Source organism: Telmatherina bonti, assembly GCF_933228915.1.
Source record: "Telmatherina bonti genome assembly, chromosome: 6".
NCBI lineage: Eukaryota > Metazoa > Chordata > Actinopteri > Atheriniformes > Telmatherinidae > Telmatherina > Telmatherina bonti.
This window is the reverse complement of record NC_136624.1, coordinates 19,848,978-19,871,742: the sequence shown is the minus strand read 5'-3', so window position 1 is coordinate 19,871,742 and position 22,765 is coordinate 19,848,978. Positions and strand designations below refer to the sequence as shown.

Sequence of the window (22,765 nt, the reverse complement as noted above, 5' to 3'; positions counted from 1 at the left end):
ACCATTTAGAACTAGTCATGCTTGTACATTATTTTTCTAATTATACTGTCATGAACTTCAACATTTAGCATGCAAACTGTCTCTTGGAATTTGTTTGAGCGTTGCATGGCTTGACCCTGGGGCGAACTTGCTGAAATATTCTCCCCCTGGGAAGATTGGCAGCTGCCTTAAAGGTTTTGCTGCAAAAAAGCTCTCTCACTGTTAAATGATGAACTCCAAATTATTTAGAAATGACCTCATAACCTTTCCCAGCAGCAACTGCTTGCCTACGATCAATGCTAATCTATGTCTTCCTTGGCATTGTGTTAACACAATGCTCCAGAGCTGCAAACTGCCAAAACATCTGCTTTTATAGGTGTACTAATGATCAATTAATTAAGTGTATGTGATTGCCGCCACCTGGCCTTTATATATTCTCTCAGGGTCTATGGAAGCAGTTAGAGCATATTCAGCTTTTCACACACTAGTTTTGCATTTTTGATCACTATTTGCTGTAAATAATGGCCCAGTGTAAAATGCTTTGCATTGTTTATCAGAATGAGATGAGCGGTAAGTTGATAGTTTCAATGCTGTTTCATGCAAATGAAAGAAGAAAATTTCACACTAACTGAGGCGACAAATAGGTCTCCGATTTTCTCGTTGGTGTCCCACTCAGCCACACGAGACCCCAGTGCAATCTGAAACATGGAGTGGCACTGTGTAATCTCTCTGATTCGGTAAAAGATGGGTCGGATCTTCCTTGGACTCAGGATACGGGGATCAGCCTCCATCAGTGGCCTGTGGTACTCCTGGTGAGATTGTGAAAGAAATGTAAGTTTTATTTAAGTTATTAATATGTGAATATGAACACACAGGGATTCTTAAAGGTCCCTTTTTTTTTTTTTTTTTTTTTTTGCTAAATTTACTTTCTAAAGGTTTTCTGATGGTCATATGTGTATCCATATGTTGTGTATGAGACCCACTAATGAAAATATGCTGTCAATTCTCTCTCTTTATTGCTCCACTTTTTTGCAAATCCTTAAATGAATGAGTCTGAGATCTTTTCCCTTGTGACCTCACAAAGGGAAATAACTACTCTCCATAGTGGTGGCTAATGCCACTGGCTAGTTAAGCCTGACCTTTAAAACCAATCAGTGGCAAGACAGGCGTAGAGTCAGCATGGACAGGCACCACTCATCAAGATTTAAAAGTTCGGACACAGAAACAGCCCGTTCTCAGGAGAACTGACTACAGCCATTTTCGGAATGGCTAAAATTGGGAAACTAGGCTAAATTTTGGGGTAAAACTCACTGAAAACGACATCGTTGGACCTTTGGCTATCATATGAAATTGTTAAAAAATGTATAATATGGGACCTTTAAGGAGATTCAACAATAGACATTAATTGTTTTCCAATAACAACCATTTTATAGGAAAAGAAATGTCAATTTAGTCCCTATGAAGAAGTAATAATAGTTCTCACCCTCAGTGTCAAATTGTGTTGTTTGGCTTTTTTATCTTTACATGTTTTATGTCTGGAAACACTGAAGTTACTACTTGCCTTCCTCCCGTTGTAACAAAAGAAATTTTAAAAGAGCTGAACCCAACCAAGCATCATGCACATTAATGTCACCTGATAACAAAGCCAGCACATTGTATCTCAACAATGAAAGATTTTGCAGCACACAAGGCAGCCATTGATCACTGTTAATTCCATTTCAGTGGGTGCTCATCTTATTTTTTCTGTGATGAGGAGATAAGAGGTCTCCCTTTCCTTTCTAACAAGAAAGATTAAAGAGGAGAGGCAGCACCCCATCCTGTGCAAGCCTGACAGTCTCTCTTTCTCAGCATCAGCATGACGCCAGAAAAAAAAAAAAGAGAAAAAGGGGCACAGATGTTTTATCAGGATTATTTATGCAGACACCTCGATAATTTGATGGATATCTCTGCTTCTCCTTTCTGTGTAACTCATAATAGCTAAACTGTGAAGATATTGCATATGGCAGAAGAGGACAAGAGGACTAAGCAGCTCACCTGCAAGATTCTCCTCAGAGACTCCAGGTAGCTCCGCTCGCTCTGGATGATGGAGCCCAGGATATGGCGTCTGACAACCTACGCAGACAACAGATCAGTCAGGAAATCTAGCTCTAAGAGGACATGATTGGGCTGTGGTATGTGGCGTGCTTTCAGTTAAGCATGGCACAGGTTGATGGATTACACTATAATCAGGCGTTAGTCGCAGGAGAAAAAGACTCGGAGAAGAGGAGATCTGTTTGAACGAGAACTCCATCTGAGAGCTGAATCACTGGATGTCAGGTGACGTGAAAGCAGCTGCTTGAGCCGCTATGAAACAAACTGCTCTTCCAAACAGATTAAAGTGTATAAAGCATGCATGAGTGTAAAAATATAGAAAAAACAAATGACAGCTTTTATCTCACCGGTAATTCGTAAACAGTATTTTACTATTTGATGCATAAAAACTTTTTTTTCCTGGCAAACATATAGACCACTGTTTCTCAAATGGGGGTACACTTACCCCTGGGGGTACTTCAAAGCATTCCAGGGGGTACGTTAAATTTTTTGAAAACACATATCATTTTATGTTTTCTCTAAAACATCCTTAAAGGTGGAGTATGTAGGATTTTCAATATTTTCTAAATAAAGTAACTAATAAAACAACTATAATCATAATTGGATAGTTTTTTTAGACATGCAGGTTCCAGTCTGTCCAGATTTGATGTGTTATCAAATTATAAGTTTAATTAATGACAAATGACAAAAGAACATTTTTTTTACTGGTAGGCAAACATTTAAGAAGGGTCTTTGTCATTAATTAAACTTGTAATTTAATAACGCATCAAACATGGCCAGACTGGAACCTACATGTTTAAAAAAAAACTGTCTAATTATGATTATAGTTATTTTTTTAGTTAATTTATTTTGAAAATATTGAAAATCTTACATACTCCACCTTTCAATAAAAATATAAATATAATACTGTACAAATATTTCATATATTTCAATAAATATAAGTGTACGATTATAGATTTCAACTCAATCTGTTGGTTTCCTTATATAGGCTATTATGAATTGGCCTTCATTATGTTTTCCCCTCTGTCTGTAAAGCGTCTTGAGATGGCATTGCCATGATTTGACGCTATATAAATAAAGTTGAATTGAATTGAATTGAATAGATTTACACCATTTCATTCCTCCCAAAATCCCAAATTCTGACGTGAACCCCACATGTAACAATCCAAATCATGTCCATCAGTCACTGTCTCCTTGACAACGCAAATAATGGAGTCCTGGTTGAAGCCTAGTAAAGATGTGCAAAATAATTTCCATTATTTTGCATGGTGGAAGTTTAAAAAAAACAAACACAAATGACAAAATGCTGTATTTCATGTTTTTTCTTGACCAAAATCAGCTTGTAGTGGTTAGTGGGTACTTGGCTGAAGAAATATTTTACAAGGGGTACTGTGTTGCAAAAAGGTTGACAACAGCTGGTATAGTATATAGTAAAATCCAGAAACACTTCTTTCTTTTTTAGACAAAGGATGACTTAAGATGGAATGAGTTCAAGTTAAAAACTATCTATGAAAAACATGTTTTTTTGAAAATCACAAAGACTGCACACTGAACTAAAAAGGAGAAGGCCAATTACACTGGTTACCACCACACAGTTCAAAAGCAAGGATTTGTGATGTGGGTGTTTAACTGATCATGTGATGAATAACTTGCATATTTGCGAAGGCACCATTAATGCAGAACAATAGTCAGTACCAGTCAAAGTTTAAACATACTTACCCATTGCATTTAACAGGAAAGTGTTTCAAACATTTGACTGGTACTGTATGTTTCTGCCTAACTTAAGCTGCCATTAATAGATGTGCGTTTCAGAGAATACCTTGCTTCTATTCCACAAAGCAATGCTAAAGTCCATCCTGCACAAATAAGCAATGGAATGGCTCCATAGTTTAGAGATACATCAACCTGCCTGCAGTGCAGACCTGTCATCCAATAAAACGTTTTAGAGCATTATAAAACCAAAAAATATGACAAAAGAGGTTCAAAAAATGTTAAAGAGCTGAAACCTGTTTCTGGAAAGAATAGGAAATCACGCAACTTTCAAAAATACAACAGGGCTCTTCTGAGTGAAGTGATGCAGCTTTATGATAATTTGTACCTGTCATAACTTTCTGGAATGTGATGCCAAAGTCATTTTTCAGAAAACAATGCAAGCTTAAGTGAGTCGCCTTTGAAAATATTTTCAATTTGACACACATCCTGGCTTCTCTGGTGATAGATAACATCAGTAAAAGCTGTATGCAGACTACGCTGCGAAATAAGCATATAAATAAATATAACAAAGGCGTTCCCGTGGGAAACAAAATGTGGACTACATGCAGCTACTACCGCAACACACAAAAGATGTTTTTTTTAATTATTATTATTGTTTCCTGCTGCCCTGCATTAATGTCATACAAAGTCAAATAACGTATTCTAGATTGCTTTGGATTGATTGCAGTCTAACTCACAGGACTTCCACACATGAAATGGAGGTTTGTGTCCCCATCATTTTAAAATCTAGGTTCATTTTCAGTCAATTTTTGCTTTTTTTTTTTTTTCAATCATTGTCATTAAAGTTAGATGTCTGGACTAATAAGAAAGTGTGTGACGGGTCTCCTGCCAATAGAACGCAAAAAGAAATATTGACATCTCACTATTTTAGCCTTTTTAGTCAAATTTCAAAGTCTTGACATGTGACCCCCTGCAGATATTTCACATTTACATATCAGACTTGGTGGGCGGTGCCTACACACCTGGTGGCTGGTCAGTCCCTCTGGCATGGGACTCAACTGGGGAGGAGGATGCTTCACTTCTGAAACAGCCACATCCAGATACCCGGCGTCATCCTCCTCCTCTGCAGATTTCAGAAATGGAAAAGAAGAAACATACAAAATGTTTGTGTGTTTCAATAAGCGTGTGCGCACCAAGGACACGGAATAAGAGAAAGGCAGCCTTCAGATCTCAGAGCAGCTGGAGTCACACTGCGACAAACTAAGTTTATTACCTCTAAAAAATGAAGAAACTTCAAACTCTCTGAAGAAAAGGAAAGAGCGAGGGAGAGGGAAGTGCGAGAAAGACAGAGGGGGAGAGAAACAGGCAGAGGCAGAGAAGCCTTTGGAAAGAAATTCAAAACAATACTGTATCTATGTAGGAGTAAAGGAAGCACAGACACATTCCAACACACTCTCATCTCAGCATTGGCACAAAGGCATTTGACGGTTCCAAAAAATAATAATAAAAAAACAAAAACCCACTTCACCCGTAGCTATGAAGACATTGATACCAGAAGCTTCCACTGTTCCAATTAAAGACTTTGGAATGATAACAGAGGATTGTTGGAAAAGAAATACAATGCTGTGCATATTTCCCTCGATCAATACCTAAAAATAGCAGCACTGTCCTCTTTACCTCTTTGTGATGGCTCAAAGATTTGTTTGAGGCTTGGGCTGGTATCTATGGTTTATGAGGATGCTTGACTTACCATTAAAGGATGCTAATCTCTCTCTATTGTTAAGTAAAGGGTTCCTTTACAAGACTCTTTCTGATACCATGTTAGGCGCTTCATCCTTTGTAACACATAGGAAACTTTACGCAGCCATATTGCCAGACAGAAAACTGATCTAATCAGTATTTTCCTTCCTCCCTGAAGGGATTTGGATTAAAGAAAGTAAGACTTTCAACTCTGTCTACCTTAAACAGTGACTTTGCCAGGCCAGATTCATACCCAAGCACCTGCCAGTAATTTAAAGTCTCCCCCTGTAAGGAATTCGAAAACATTAGCTTTATAACCAGTTGCTAAAAATAGCCAAACTTTTATCCACAAAAGAAAACTGACAAAGAATGACACTGTTTAAAGAATTTCCCTCAATTACCCGTTTGATCCTTTCTTTGCAGGAAGGGAACTTTCTTCATGACGGCTATTTTGGTGCGTTCAAGCCCATCCTTCGTTCCACTTCTTGCCGCCTTCATGAGCTGTTGAACCTTGTTGGGAGGAGCACACAGAAACAACAAAGGAGCATTAGAGCGGCAGGGAAGTGCCATGCTGCGGCGACTTGATAACCTACGGTGCTCCTCTGGAGAGAGACACGGAGAGAAGTGGCACTCAGTAGGCTCATCATGAGGCTCACCATCTGTGACTCCCTGTGGGTCGCTGTATGCCTTCTAATCAGAGAGTCTGCGAGCGTATCATGGAAAGATTATGGTAAGCGAGAGAGATCCACATCAGCTGTTTTGCTCAGTGTGGGAGAATTCAGCTGACCACAAACTCCACCCTGAGCGCCGCGGAGGCCATGCAACCAGACTCCACAGACCCTGAATATAACCAGGGTGATAGTATTTTTAAACGATGGTACCTCAGGAAAGTAGGTCATAAATCGAGAGCAAGTTGCACTGATGTTTATAGAAGTAAATACGCAGACTATTATTTAATAACTGATGTGTTCCATAAATGTGTCTTGATATTAAACCAGAAAGGGAAAGAGGGATAGGGGCCAGCAGACAAATCGATAATCTCAAAGCAAAGTCAGAATGCGAAGGAATAGTTAAGAAGGATGACTTAAGGAGACAGTTCAGCTACTGTGTCAGCTGAGCGTACCAGATAGTGTATATCGGCTTTAGATGACCATCAATCTTATTGGTGAACATGTGGCAGAGTGATTCCAGCTCCGCTAAAAAAATTATTCGACATATCTGGGTTCATTTGCCGCCAAAAAGATACCTTGATGTCATAGTTGTGCTTTCCAGAGAGCTTCATGGCCAGTTCACGTTTGGTCCTGGCACAGCGTTCCCTCAGCCGACGCACCTCAGGAGAGAGCTACAGGGGTGGGCAGGGCATAGATGGGGGTTGTATTTAGCCACAAAAGCCAAAGGGAGGAGGAAAAGCATGGAAAAGGAAACAGAAAAGGGAAACTGAAGCAAAATGATCAAGGCAAAAGAAGCTGTGCAACACTGGGAATTAATCACAAGCACGGAGAGTACAAGCTGGGAGCACTGCTTTGGTCGAAGGGGTTGCGACGTGTAAGCCTGATGACCGCTGATTCATACAAGGACTGGAGTGGTTGCAGGTAGCTCAGGGTAGTTCATTTCAACTAAGCAAACTCTATTGCAGCTCTTTTAGGTTCCTCAAACAAGAGGAGAACTTCAGGTATGCTTGGTGGGAAAATTAATTGGCCGAAACTAATTAAAAACAATGTGTTTTTCTGATGAAGGCTGTGCAAGGCGAAAAGTGTTGCTGGACCATTATACTCTTTTTTTTTTCCTATTAATTATTAAGCCAGTACAGCTGAATTCTTCCTTTTGTTCAGTGACTTGAGACAAACCTGCCAAAGGAGCAAAACTGTGGGGGGGGACTTTCACACCACACTTCTCTGTAATTACTTCTGAAACTTAGTTTCCATCCCACCACAAGAAGCTTTTTTTTCTTTTTTTTTTTTTTTCACCCATGGTCACCTTTTTTCTCAATGAATTGATTTACCTTCGGAATATCTTGGATTACAACAGAGTTATATTCATGCAAAATGCACTCCACATGTAAATATATGTAAAGGCAGGTATAAATCTATACATTAATAATGACTCCAATACAAATTTTCTTCAAGCTTTCAATGGGAGATGCATACTAAAAGCTGCTGAAGCATAAAGGAAACGCAGCACAATGCACACAGTGCCATCATGTGGAAGAAGCGCACCCTAGAGCAGATCAGTGATTACCAGCATCCTTGGCAGAAAAGAAGCAAAGGAGATCTGAGGCTTTTCAAACTGAAATGTCTCGTGTTTACTTTCATCCCACAATGATACTATAAAACTCGACAGGCTTTTATACATTTTTCATGTTCTTTACAGTTTTCTTCCAGTTCTATACATTAATAAAGAGCTCTGCACAAGAGGGGCAGCAGATGAAACATTCTCCTTGATTCTGTTTTAAGTGCAGCAAAACCAACCCCAGCTAAACAACCTGCTCCGTCATGACAGCCCTGAAAATAGAGAAGACAATTTGTGCACATCAGGAGTGAATTCCCACATCGTCTACCTTGCTTCTCGAAGGAAGCTTGGCCTCATTATCGGATTGCTCATCGTAGCTCTCAAACTCGCTTGAGCTCCATCCGTTGTCTGCCTCCGGAGGACCGCTGTCTCTCTGTACATCTTCGTAGATCATATCTGCTACGTACACAAACGTATCACACATGAGAAGTTGCAGACCAAGAGTCATGACTGGACGAACATTCAAAGCCGACACGATTGTCCAGCCGCTGACCTTCATCGGGGGAGAGCGGTTCCTCGCTCGGAACATCATCATAGATGACCTCTGAAGGCTGCACTGCCTTTGGTTCAGCTTCAGAAACGCAAAAAAACAAAAAGAAAGACAAGCAGGGGCATCAGACAAACACGTACATGTTTTACATTGAAAAACAGGCTCTCTTTGTTTTATCTTTGATCTCCCTCCAGTTTGATGCTCACCCTTTCTGCTGGATTCTACTTTTACTGTACTCCAGAGAAAAAGCACAGTCGTACACAAAACGCACGCGTGCGCTATTTTTCATTGCCTGAATCTTTTGTGGCAAGCAGAATAGAACAAATTAGCTTCATCTTTCAGCCTTGCGCAGCATTTCAATATTTCCACTCATATTTGCATCTTCAGGGTCTTCCTCCTACAGGAGATCTTGCACATCTCTTGTCTATGTAGTTTTAATGGCTTTGTCCATTTGACGTAACATGATTGTATCCAGCTTGTTTGAGCTATTGACCCGTTCTATCTCCACGCTTGGCAGGATTTGTCATTAACTGCTTTCAGAGTGTTTCAGCCTAATTTACTTCAGTGAGCCTTATTGATTTGGTTTTAAACTGTGATTTGTCTACAACACTTTCTTCTAAACCCGGAGCAGCAACAATAACTGTTTTCAATTAATCTAGCTACAGATGTGCATTCTGTCACGGATTATTGCAGCTGAAATTCCAAATGACCTTGAACACAAGCTTGGAGATGTGAAAAATTGACTTTTTTTTCCACTTCTTTCAAGAAAAGAGGATTAGCTTTCTGTTTTTTTTAAAAAAAATGTCTCACATACTTTTTTTTTAAAGCTACACAATCAGAAACAATTCAAAATAGAGAAGAAAACAACTGGATCTGGGATATCAGCATATCTGAGAATACACTGGTTCTTATGGGAACATGGTTTTTTCTTCAAATACTGTAAAGTACAAGTTCTTCACTGTACTTTTTTTTTTTACTCCTATTTTAACCTTTTCCAGCCACACAGTAATGCCGCAGTCAACTCATTCATTCATAAGTCGCAGTTCTACTGCAGGCGATCCATAGCCATATACTATCATAACAAGAACGAGCTCCTAACAGGGTAGGAAAGAAAAAAAAAATGAAAACAAACACAGGAAAAAATGCGCAAAATCAATGTCAGATAGTCACCAGCGCATGTACAAAGACACAGTCGAACACTGGAGGCATACGGTTGTTTTTACAAACAGAAAATTCATCATTATTCACAATGGACTATTTGAAGTACATTTGGTCAAAGAGAACCAGTCTGTCAGTATAAAAAAAACTCAATTTGCCCACCCTGCCAGGTTGTTATACTAAATACATCTTCCAGTCAGATGTTTGAATACTAAAATTACAAAGCAGCAAGTACAAAAACATTTACTGAGGATCAGGGTTTCTCATTAGCATCAGCGTTAGTAGTATCTTGTGTAGTTAGCTCACTTTTTTTTTTTCATTTCCTGTTCTATCATTTCACATATTGGTGAAATGAGGTTTAATGTTCTTTTTTTTTTTTTTTTGTTTTTGTTATTTAATCAGTTTAACTACATTGTAGGCAGCTGGAGCAAATTCAGAGGCCTGTGTGTGAAAATGTATTAGGGGTGAGGGACATTAAAAAATGTTGTGCAGTATTGCACGGCTCCTTTACATTTCTCATTTCTGAGCCACCTTCAAATAAAAGCAGCTCTGCTGACTGAGTCAAAATCCAAAAGCAATTTTCCCCATGGAAACGGATCTCTATTGATCCTCATCCCGAATTAATTGGATTCATGTCATGTCTGTGTGGAAATCAAATCACGGGAGAGAATAATATGTGTGTGAAGCAGTGTGGGTTCTGTTATGTTTTTGATTGGGCTGTATATGTGTGTGTGTTCACTGGATGTGTCTTTATGGGGTGTGTGGCCCTTCACTGTTGTAATCAACGAGCTGTACGATGACCATAGATCTGTAATATGGTGTTTGTGCCGCCTTTGATCAAGGTCAGGCCATGCAATGTGTAGTACTAACAAAATACTGGTATACAATTTATACTGCCAGTGTCAATATGGTGTAGTCACAGTACTGTTTACGCTGCTCTGGAGGCCCAATTGGTTTTCTATCACATCTGTCTGCAGTGCAAACACTATAATACATAGGTGGAATGAGCTCGAATCCCAGGGCAGGGCTACTGTAGGTCTAATCTCCGGCCTGATACTGAAACCCTTAACTATAATATAAGGTGCATCAGTTCACCGTCAGTATAATTTAGTTTTGTACCTTCAGAGATGTCCGTCGAATCCGAACTTTCCTTGATGCTTTCTTTGCTGTGGTCTTTTACATCAGCCAACGTCTCCGCAGCGGATGTTGCTACGGGAAGCCCACGAAGCCCCTCTTCCACACAACAAGCTGAAGCAGTGGGCTCGGCTGCTGTCACTGCTGCTGCTGAGGCCCTGGAAGGTACCCAAACATTAGCACAGTTAAACTAACATTGAGTGCTGTGTGCCTCATTACAAGTTAATTTCAGCAGGAGGAAAGGGAGGCCGAGTGGCTTGCGGTGGGGGTCGAAATAGTTCTTTGCAATCCAAGCTTAAAAAACACACTCCCTAAAGTCTGACAGAACACATATTGCGGCTCTGGAATTATTAAGATGTCTTTGAAGTAGTTATATTTCTTTTTTCCTTTTTTGGCAAATAGGAATACTTTTTTTCCACATGTGGGAAGTTACATTTTTAGCTCCACCAAAGAGTCTTTGTTCTTGGTGCCTTTGGTCTTTTTGTTTATTTGATAGTTTGGGAGAAAATCTCAAAAAATATTTGACTCATTTTTAGAGATGGTGGAGAGTAAAGACGGGGAACGGTAAACTAATTTTTTATGCCTGTTCACAATGTTGATGATGTAACAGAATAAATAATATACTGCACCCGAACTTGTGAAAAGGATCCAAACATCTAACTTTTAATGACTTCTGATGTGTAAATATATCAGTACAGTTATGAAATCGGATTGAATATTAGCATTTCTTTTTTAAAGAAAAATAGTCAAAAACAGATTTAGAGAACGACCTAACAATGTATTTTGAATAATCTTTTAAATGCCTGATTCAGGCAAAAAGATTGGTCAACGTGTGATTAGTTGAAGCTGACACCAGTGTAGCATTTAGAGCTGTTGCACTTAATTCATGATTAAGCTTGTCAGAACTGAAGATGTTCTGATTATGTCTCTGTGCCGAAACACATAAGCATATTTCTATCAGTGATGTGAGACAGACAAACAACATGATATGAGTACTTTGTTTTCCTTGATTTGGATACAGACATGTGTGCCACTTTTATTTTGGACTTTTGGGTTTTGTTTTTTTGGGGGTTTTTTTTGGTTTTGTTTTGTTTTTTTAAACAGGCTATTTGTGGAAATTTTCTACAAACTTTTGTTTAATTGAAAATTGTAAAATATTCTGAATTCCTTAATTACTCTCCATGAGGCCTAATTTTACTTTTTTTAATGGGAGTGGGAATTAAATGTGCACAACTACAAAGGCTGTATGTGTTATCTTGCTTTCAAAAGAAACTGAGACATGTTAGATTAATACAGAAGTATCTAAATCAAAATATGTATTATGTTGGAGTAAATTCAGCTGGGACACAGAATTTGAATGTTTATCTCCTCTTTAGAGGAAACCACATTACTTCCAGTGAAAACCAAAAGACACCATCTCAATTCATCTAAGAACTACTCAAAAATATCTAATGAGCAATTTAAAAAAGTGAACCTGGGTTCACAAATGTTTTAATAAAGGTGTTTTGCGGGTAAATATCCAAGAAACTATTTGCTGTATTTTGATCATTGGAGTGTCTATTCCTTGTAAGAATCAGGAAAATCGAGGGATGGCCTGCAAAGTCACCACAGAAACACAACGAGGATTCAGAACGAACCGAAGCTCAACATGCTATCACAGGAAGAGTAAATACATATTTAACATTTCACATATTTCATTTTCCATAGAAACTACCATGAGCTTAATGGTTCATTTCAAACAAACTCAGAGTCACAGCAGAACATATTAACAGTTTTTTTTTTAGGTGCAATAAAACCTTTAACCCCAAAACAGAAAAATACATTGTTTATGATTGTTTGACTTTGGCTCACTAAAGTTTTGTCACATAATGATGAAACAAGATATCTTTGTAGTCAGCGGAGCATCTGCTTTCATTTGGCACCTTATTTGTGGTGTTTGTTTAAAGTAAAAAAAAACTTGCAGAGGGTCTAAAGTGGACACTGCTGCTTCCATGTGTTTTTTACATTTCCATGAAAATGCACATTGTTTGAACTGTTTTTTGTTTGAAGGTCAATTCTTGATAAAGTTTTTTAGCTGAGAATATACCATAATTCTGACATATTAGGATTGGTGTATTAGTGTATTAGATTGGTGCATGCAAAGATATTCGTCTCTGCACATATCTCACCCTGACACAAGTACACAGGGTTCTCGTGAGGACGAGGTTAAAGCCGCACTACTGAATGTTAGTACATTAGCGACCACTAATGAAAGCTAATTCAACATCCCTCTTGCACCCTGTCTCTTCTCTTAGCTCCCTCCAGTCAGTAAATGTAAGTCCAACTTTAACTCATCTTATTTTTTGTCACTATATTGTTTGTTTTTTTTTGTTGTTGTTGTTTTGTTTTGATTCTATTTTCTTCCAATAATGTCCTGCATTTCTTTGCTGAATCAGCCACATTTACAAAACCAACAATGTGTTGATCCCCATTTGCTACCATGTGCTGCGGTGCTGTAAAGCAAAATGCAGTTGTGATGCAATGTTGTGTTTCTCAGCCTCTGGATGCTACAATGAGCAATGAACTTTGGGAAATTGCACAATAAATGTCAGTGTGCCATTAAAACGAGACAGAAGCACTGAGTTTAAGGTTGCAAACTGACAAACTTTTTTTCTTTTGGGACACTGAGTGAATTTTGCTTTATGCACGGCGTCACACAATAACAAACAGATATAAACATACTGGCCATTTTAAATTGTTTATATTGTCTTTGAAGCAATCATCAGTGAAAACAATGTTTTCCACTTTAAAGATAAACCTAATGTTAGTTACTTGAAAGCATTATTAAAGACACATATATACAAAATTATATCCTACACAATGTATGTAATTTATTCCTGTGCACTTTCAAAGCATTATCTTCCATGCCTGCAACTTGCTGTAATCACCAGTGGCTTTTTGAATGAAAACGTGCCCAGAACCAGCTATCAAAAACCGACTCCACAACATCACAGGGGGAAATTTTGTTGACACAGCTATCACTGTACAAGTGCTGATGCTGCCAGTGAGTTTCTGTCTTCCCCCACATGACTGATAATATGACAGGATCCAGCATGTTGGATAGTCCCGTCTACACTAATTAAATCTGTGCCTCTTCTCAAAAGCACAGCAACACTTGCTTTGCCCACAGCTGCCAGTCAGAGGAAGGGGAAACTTATACACAAAGACAGGTAAATATGCACTCAAAATGACATATTTTGGAAGAGTTGGGAGGAAGCCTTGCAGATTTGTGCTTCACATTAAAAATAATGGAAATGAACGATCAGTATTCAGCCATCTTGCAGTCATTGGCTTCTGCAGTAGGGAACATCGCCAACTGCACTGTGTGTTATGAATCAGAACGACAAGGGAGCAGACCCAACACTGACAAATTTCAGAAATAGCAGCAGTTAGTCTCTGGTATCTGTTATACAGCATTGTGATAGGAAAGGTCCAATATTTGGGGGAAAAAAGGATATGCCAAACATGACAAGTATTCGTTCTAATGATAAAGTCAAGACTTAATTAAAAACTTACATAGTTGTATGAAAATGTATGCGAGGATAGCATCCAAAACGGCTTTAAACTAAAATAATGCACTGCCAGTACTGATTGTGTTTTCTCCTTGTCCTTATATCTGAAGGAAGATATAACACCCTGCCAGCAAGTCACATTAGACCTGCTGATAGCAGTCATTTAGAGCATCAAGCTGCACAGTATTACCCTGATGCATTCTCCATGATGTAGAATCATTTATCTCCATCTAAAGGACAAAAGTGATCTCCACCCACATAAAAACAAAAAAAGAACTATTTGTCAACACACTTCTCATGATAAACTGATCTCTTGTCATTAAAATTGCCTGAGTGAAAAAAAAAAAAAAAAAAAGAGCAGCTCCAGAACAACGGTGATACACAGCTTGTCTGGCTGAATGCACGCACTCATGTCAGCTTTGAGTGATTTGAGCAGTGTAACTATCGATCAAGGCATATTTTTGTGCACCCCTTCACAACTTATCTGAGCCTATAAGCCCCAGTGAGTCATACAGCTCAAGGAGAGGGCCGGGAATAATTTTTCAATGCAAATGACATAGCTTAGGGTAAAGCGCAGCCTAAAGTGGTAGCTGCTTGAATGCAAATCTCCCATTTCCATCTGTTTCCATTCCCTTCTGCAAGGATGCCAGGACTACCTGTTTTGCCCTCTAATCTCTCCTGAGAAAAGCTGTTCTTTAAAACTGCACAAGCTCTGTGCTGACCGTATGGGAGTTGTGTTTGTCCTCAGGTCATAAATATGCTCTATAAACATCTGCCCACCCCTCATATTTGACCCATTCCCACGATGCTCACTAATGTGTTGCTGCTTAAAGTATTATAAACACTGTATTCACATTGTTCAGCACTCACAACTGTGGCATCTTATTAATGCTTTTGCAGCTTTACCCTTGTGTTTAGCTTTAAAAGCACTCCCAAGAGAGTTGCTGATGTGAGAGGTCCACAAATACAGTCGCTTTTGAAAAATAAAGTTTTCTTTAAAGTGTTTTAAATGAGTTTCTTCATAAGGGCAAAAGTGTAAAGCTTGAGAAAAAAAAACATTGATAAAAGAAAAAAAAAATTTATGCTCTCTAAGGTTACAGCTTTGTAAAAGAAACATTAGTGCCATGTTGTCATGGTACCTTTCTTTCCGTTGCTAAGGTGCTGATCAGTTCAATGAAAACTATCTTTCAAAGGGTAAAGAAAAAACAAGGCAGAGGTAAATGCTGCTATAAGAGACTTGCAAATACTTAAAACTCATCGGGGAGAAATGCTGCCTTGAGACAAACTGCTGAGGTGCTGCCATTGCAAAGTTAAGAAAAAGCCATATTTTTGCAATAACAATCAAAAAGTAATTTTGGCAACATTATTCTAAAACTGCTGACTTATCTCAGGGATGTGCTGACAGTCTTAGCACCTAGATTGTAGAAAGTGCTATTGATAGCTGTTCTTTAAAAGGCCAGACTATTGACTAAACCAACGTGGAAATGTGCACTCAGCAGAAATCTCCCTGCATGGGAAATTGCCAAGACCTCACAGTTACTTTACTACACGCACGTACACACACACACACATACATAAGCACATTCAAGCACCAACATAAACAGTCAAATGCATACTGTGAAAATGCATTCACACACACACACACACACACACACACACACACACACACACAGGCTAACACCTGTGCAGAAAATACAGGTCAATCATTTCAGCACAGGAAAGCCCACAGGAATCCAAACCCTGAAGTTAACTATGGGTAGAGGTTTCTGAGCACACTTCCTAGAATCACAGGTGGGGGGCATCATTAACATCGGGGCCCCAGCATGTATTCATCAAACCGGACATGAGAGGCTAGAGGCAGATCCTTCTAACAAGATCCAAACCGAGCATTTTTCTTTTGTCTTGCTCTATCTTAGTTGTACTTTGAATAAATACAGATAATGTAAAAAAAAAAAAAAAAAAAAGGCATAGAAGGGGAGAGGCAATGTGGCTAGAAAGCATGTTTCTGGGTTTATTTAATTTAGTTTCATATCAGCTGCTATGACTCAGATTGCTTGGAGCAATCTAGGAGGATGGCAGCCTTAGTTCACCGCAAGCTAAAACATTATTTGGAAAGGCTGTTCAACTCGGCCAATTAGCTCCTGGGCTGCTGCTCTGTAGGTGACTTTGACTGCTGATGCCCCTCTGAAAGCAAGCGAGGTTAAAAAAAGACAGCTGCTTTAGAAGAATCAATAAACTAACACATGATCCTTTCTTGTTCTGATACCTTGAAGAAAACTGACTTCTTGAGTGTATAAAGCTTATATCAAACTGCATCAACACTGAGGACATTTTACACCCACTCAGCCTAATATGTACATTTTGGCTAGAAATAATTTTGCATTATTAGTATCAGGCTTTAACTATTAGTTAGAGTTTAATGCTACCGTATAGAAGCTCAGACTCTTAAACTCTCAAATGATCAGATTTCACTTCACCTCACGACTAAATTTGTTATATAATGTGACTGAAGAAAGTGGTTAGTTTCCATTTTATGAGCCTGGGCTTTGTGACAACTGTCTCTTAATGGTGTGCACACTTATGCAGATGTTTACGGCTTTTCTGGCAGGTCAGAGAACTCCCCAGTGTGGAGGTAGCCAGACATGCACTAGAAATAATGTGTGCAGATAGAGTCTGCAAACACCTAGGAGCAACGCTAATGGGAACGATGGGGAGCTGCCAGTCACATTTTCACACATGGAGAAGATTTCTAACTATCAAAATAACTGTAATGAACCAGTGAGTGAATTCTGGGATTCAAAACACAAAATTGAGACAGGAGGAGTGAAAGGGAGCAGGTTCTCCTATGAAATGGCCCACTTTACTATCGACACAAACATTACTGTTTACACTGTATTCAGGGGAGGAGGGCCGCTGTCCTGCAGGTTTTCAATGTATCAACAAGCCTCATGACTGAAATTAATTGGATCCAACAGCCTATGAAGAACTACATAATAACACGTTAATTTGAGTCAGGTGTTTCTGAGCAGGGATACATGGAAAACCTGCAGCATGGTGGCCCCCATGAGGACCGTGCTGAAAACCCTGCACTAAATATATAGCATTACGTTAGTTTCACAACTTTCACAGTGTAAGCAAATATGAAGCTAGACATAGTTATCTCAGCCCAGTCACAAGCAGGATAAGTTGCTCTTTTATATTTTTCTGCATACCACTATTACCTACAATATGTATGTTTACAGACCCTCTTAGTCAACTTTTATCCTTTTATTTATTTGCTAAAACAACTACAGAAAGTCTCAGTAGTGTATTTATAAGTAAATTTCAATTCAAAACCAGTCCCTACAACTTCTTTACAAGTCACTGGTTTAATGGAGGGCGAGGTCTACCCTGCTCTTTAATGTGCATTTGTTAATTTTATCAGTTTCCTGTCCTCACAAGAAAAGTCCTACAATTGAAATTACCACATTCTCTCATGCTGTTAAATACATGTTAAAAGGACATATTATTAATTATATCACCCCACAAGAGACACAACCTGTGTAAGTTTTTAAACTAGAACAAAATTCCCTTTTGAGACCTTCCTTCAGCAAGCCACAAGAGTCGTGATTGGTGGCCATTACATGTTGCCAATGAACCCAAGTTCAAGTACAATAGCTTCTTCAATTTTTGTTTACACTCAGTCTGTGCCTTCCTGGTTGGTTGTGAGCGATAACAATCATTGGTTGGTGTGAAAAAATAAACATGTAGAAGACAATCTTTTTTGCAAGGCCACCATTGTCTAAATATCACTTTGACACTCAGCTACTGTTCTTCACAGCCACAGACAATTAACAGAACAGAACAGGTTTTTATTGCCAGGACATATAAAGATGACACATGTCACATGGTAATAGATATGCCTTGCTCCTAACTGTGTGTTTGTGATGATTCTGCTTTTCATCAATGTAAAAACATATATTAGTCAGGGTATTGTAAATACTTGCCCACTGGAATGCTTGACTTGTCTGCCAATGAAAATATCACCTACATGTAAGGTAGTAAATCCATGGCAGCAGCTTCCATGTAAAATGCCCTTAGATAATATAAATATAACTGAGTTGAAAAGCAAGATTCACCTGAGTGGTTTGTGGAAACTAAATGAGGCTGACCTTACATGCAGTATGTATCATGAATTACGCGGCCCCGTGATTTCCCTGTAGATTTTTGATTTTCCATCAGCCGCATCACTTTATGCATGGCATGCCATCTGGCATCTAAATACTGTCCAAACAGACATAGCGCAACAACGCAGTATCTCATACCCACTGTGGTAAATTTGGATGGAGAGTAAGCATGACATTATCTCAGGCATAATGACATAACACTGATGTGCCGCGGTGTTGAGTTTACTTTATGCACCGCCCTTAAGTAATTTTCCCCATGCAGTGATAGAAATCAGAGGCAACTTACCAGCTGGGTGACTCAGTAACTGGAACATCTGTCAAAATGAGGGAAAAGGCAGACATAAGTTAAACTGTTGCAAAGCTAAACAAAAAAAAAAAAAAAACCTGTGAGCTAAATGCAGAAGTCTATAGCTTTATATTATCACTCTGACTTTCTATACATGTTCAATACTAAAATGTGACAGACAAAACGTGTCTTGTTTTGAACATAACGGCAATAAATACAGGCGAGAACTGAGAAAATGATGCAAGTTTTGCCTTGTTGTAGTGTGTTCTCACAGCAAAGGTTTCTATAAAACAGGTGTTGTTACACAAATGCTTCCATTGATTTCCTTTGGATTCCATCAATTAAATTCATGTCATCTGGTGAGGGAGGGATCTGAACCCCAGCAGCATTCAGCCTTAAATTACATAACAGACCTCCACAACACATTACCATCATCACCCAGAATTCCCCCACGCATCTTCACATCCCACTTAACGGATTACCACACATAGACGTGATAGAAAAGCTTTTTAATTAAGTACTAATCGCTTCACTTTGTCCAACAGAACCTTTCCAAGACCTAAATCTCTTGCTTTATCTGGGCGTGTAATTACCGGCGCCTGTTTAGCAACATGATTCAGGTAGTAAATATATCATATTTATACATAACTTTATCCAATTACGGGGAAAGTTAACTCTTCTCTCTAATGCCTGCTGCCTCAGGCAACAGTTAAATCCTGTTAAGTAGAGATTAACACCACATACGACTGTCTGAAGTCACTCGTGGCTGTGGAAAATTGACAAGATTACACAGAGAAGAAACAGTGAATTTGCATCTTAGAGCCAGCTTATACAGGACAAGTTATTATACCGGTGAACAAAGTGGTGGTTAATTGTTGTGCCCGGAAGAAGCTTGATGACAATGTAGATGTTAAGTGGACACATGTTTCTGTAATTACAACAATCGAAACCACTTCATAACAACTGCTGAAGTCCAGATTACCTTCAATCGGCTGGTTTTAAGTCCATTTTCCATGTTTTAGAATAATATAATTGCATTATATTTGCTCCTTTGCATCCACACATTCTCACTTTATGCTCAATATTCTTTACCTAACGCCTCTACATACTTATAATATAGAAATGGTAGATTTCAGAGGCTTTCAGTCATTTGGCTGCGGCTGATAACATTTTTGTTCATGTTTTGACTTTAAAATATTAACATATTACTTTTGACTTAGAATGGGGTCATACACAATACACAACAAACTAGTGTTGTAACAGTACACCAGAGCAGTGATAAAGATACTAATTAACCATGATTTAGTTAGCACTGGTGTAAGCAACTCCAGTCCTCGAGTGCCACAGTCCCGCAAATGTTAGGAGTTTCCCTACTACAATACTTGAGGACCGGAGTTGCCGACCCCCTGAGTTAGCAAATACTTGCTGTTTTAATAGTAAATAGAAAATAAATATCTATTTCTATGAAGCTTTTTTTTTTTCTTTTTTGGGAAACTTGCTTGTTTTCTGATAAAAGCATTGCTAATTAGCATGTAGGTACAAATTCCATCAACGAAGATGCTTCTACGTTTCGACAACTACATTTATATGCGTTGGATAAAACATACACAGCAAATCTCGTATAGTTGGGGACTCACACAACAAAAGTAAGCAAAATAGACTGAAGCCACAAGCCTAAAGGCTTTCACTTTATTAACTTGATGTGTTATGATCATTTAGCTTTCATTTATATGAAGTAAAACATAAATGGTGTTATGTGACCATATTGTGAGGTATGTCCTAAATCACCACAGAGCCACTAAGGGTCACCCACCTGAAAAAACACCCCAAAAGACCCACCTGCCAACCCAGTTACCGGCACTCTTCTACTTCAAGCTAATATCACCATATATTTCCATCATCGGGATAGATGCCACATTTTATTTATAATCCTTCACCCTGGGAATATACCTTTACACACCCAAATAAAGCAAATGACTTAAATAGTTTTAAGTTTTTTGAAAAAAGGAGCATCTTCTCTAATGGCAGAAATCTGGGTTGGCTGTTAGTGAATTTAACATCTACCATGATGTTTTGAAATTTCTTTTGCCAATAATTCAAGGCATTATTTGTTGAATTAGAAGCTGTAATGGCAAAATTATCTACGTCTCCCAGTATTAAAGAATAATTAAAATTCCTGGATCCAGGCAGCAATCCAGATCACCCCCAAAATGGGATCACTTCCTTATTCCATTACTGACCTTCTCAAAAACAGACAGAATGCCAGACAAACCAATGCAGCCAAAAACAAGTTCTGAATATTCAAAAGGCGGCTGTGGTTTAAAAGATTTTATAAATTATAAATTATAATTTTATAAATGTTTCACATCCCACAAGTGAATGTTTAAATGGTGATATTTCAACTATAACTGTTTTATCTTTGTCTAATTTGTCATTACATCTCATGCCAAATCCTAACCCACCCATCTAATGAAGACGAAGAGTCATAGCCAGTTAGAGGCAAAAAAAAACCTTCTGAGAATAAAACAGATTTTGGCATGCTGTAAACTTCTGAACGTGTTGCACATCATACCACGCCATGGGGAGTGTAATGACATAAAACTGTGACTGTAAAGCACACATGGACATTTTCTTTTCTGCAGTTGGTGGTCGGAGATAACTTCTACAAAACAACTTCAATAAAACCAGCAGAGTTGTAACTTTGACAAGGTGGTTTCTGTAGGTCAATCAGAGCGATACACAGAATAGAGAATGCAGAGGTCCCGGTGGTTGTCATTTTATGATGGGGCCTCTGTTGTGAATATTCAGCTTTTATCTGCAGCTGACATCATTGCTGTCTGGCAAGCTTTGCTTTATTTAATTTGACTTAGTATGTGACCTTGATGCTCCACAGATGTACTTTGACAAGCAGCTCTGCAGTGGAGTGTGTAAAAAGTGTGCTGAAATAAAATTCCCTCCAACATCCAACCCCGTTCTTCAGCCCATTTTAATAAAGTTTATTGTGCTTCCAAATGCATTTGAATGTGTATTTATGGCTTAGAGTTAGGGTTAGTTAGGGTCAGTGGTTGTATTCGTTGTTGTCTGGATGCTTAAAGGACCCTAACAAACACGGTGCACACACAAACCCAATTACATCAAATTTGTAACATCAAATTCAAATAATTCCACCACAGATAGGCCGCTCGCTTGCACCTCTACAATAATTATTTTGTCATGTCTTCATAATAGAGGCTGTGTCAAAACTACTGTCTTTGCTTGATACTGATGTTCAGAGCTTAATGCTTGAATATGAACTTTGTATGAACAACGGTTAGAAGATTTTTAAATTTAGTCATCTTGGATGGGTAGCATCAGTGTCGAAAATTAGATTGTGGTTGCCTTTAATTTGATTATGCTCAGTGGTGGGGGTTATGAACACCCTGTTGCTTCAGTGTGACAAATGAATGCAGATACTGAGGCTAACAGCGATGACTGCTAATTGTCAACAGCTGAAGTGTCACCAGATTTTTCAAAGAAAGCACATTTCTACATCTTTAATACAGAAGATATTGGTCAAATTGGCATGATGGCAGAACATGAAAACAACAAGTAAGCTACAGTAAAGGAAAGTGTGGACAAAGCTGAATTTTGGGCTTTCAGCTTCAGTCCCATCAAACACAAATGTAGCTTTAACCACACAGCTTCACATGAAAGATTAAAACAACAATCAAGTAAATAAAATTAGGTATCTAACTCACCGGAAATTCCTCTCTGCTCTCTGAATAACACCATTTATCTTCCCAAGTAAGATATGATGAAGGCTACATCATCCACTGCTCCACTAATAAACAACCAATATATTTCAGCATTACTTCAAATAATGTTTTATTCATAAAAATGAGCTACCTGTCTTGCATTCTGCTGCCACTTGAGTGGTGGTTTTCCCTTCTGATGACTCAGAAGGTGAAGATCTTGGAAGCTCTGAACTGACCGAGGCTGCCTGTGGTACACCAGCTGGTGTCTCACTGTCCTCCTTGTTTGACATTTGGACAGGTTTGTCCATTTCTTCACTATCTTCCAGAGTTTTCTCCTCCTCCGTACTGTCCTCAAACACAAACTCTTCCCCTTGCTCGTCATCGTCTTCCTCCTCGTCCTCTTTTGGTGGTTGGTGAGAAATTGTAGTAGACAT

At 38.7% G+C, this 22,765-nt stretch overlaps 1 protein-coding gene across 1 annotated transcript in view; it reads right to left on the bottom strand.

Moving 5' to 3' along the window:
• arhgef10la (Rho guanine nucleotide exchange factor (GEF) 10-like a) overlaps window positions 1–22,765 on the bottom strand; it is a gene marked incomplete at its 5' end in the record, with an annotated part of 119,178 nt that extends 96,413 nt beyond the window's left edge. The window contains 9 exons of the mRNA XM_079242019.1: window positions 609–788; window positions 2,014–2,091; window positions 4,806–4,906; window positions 5,925–6,033; window positions 8,081–8,208; window positions 8,306–8,383; window positions 10,580–10,752; window positions 18,598–18,625; window positions 22,483–22,765. Of these exons, the coding sequence (XP_079098145.1) occupies window positions 609–788; window positions 2,014–2,091; window positions 4,806–4,906; window positions 5,925–6,033; window positions 8,081–8,208; window positions 8,306–8,383; window positions 10,580–10,752; window positions 18,598–18,625; window positions 22,483–22,765 (1,158 nt within the window). The remainder of the gene's footprint in view (window positions 1–608; window positions 789–2,013; window positions 2,092–4,805; window positions 4,907–5,924; window positions 6,034–8,080; window positions 8,209–8,305; window positions 8,384–10,579; window positions 10,753–18,597; window positions 18,626–22,482) is intronic.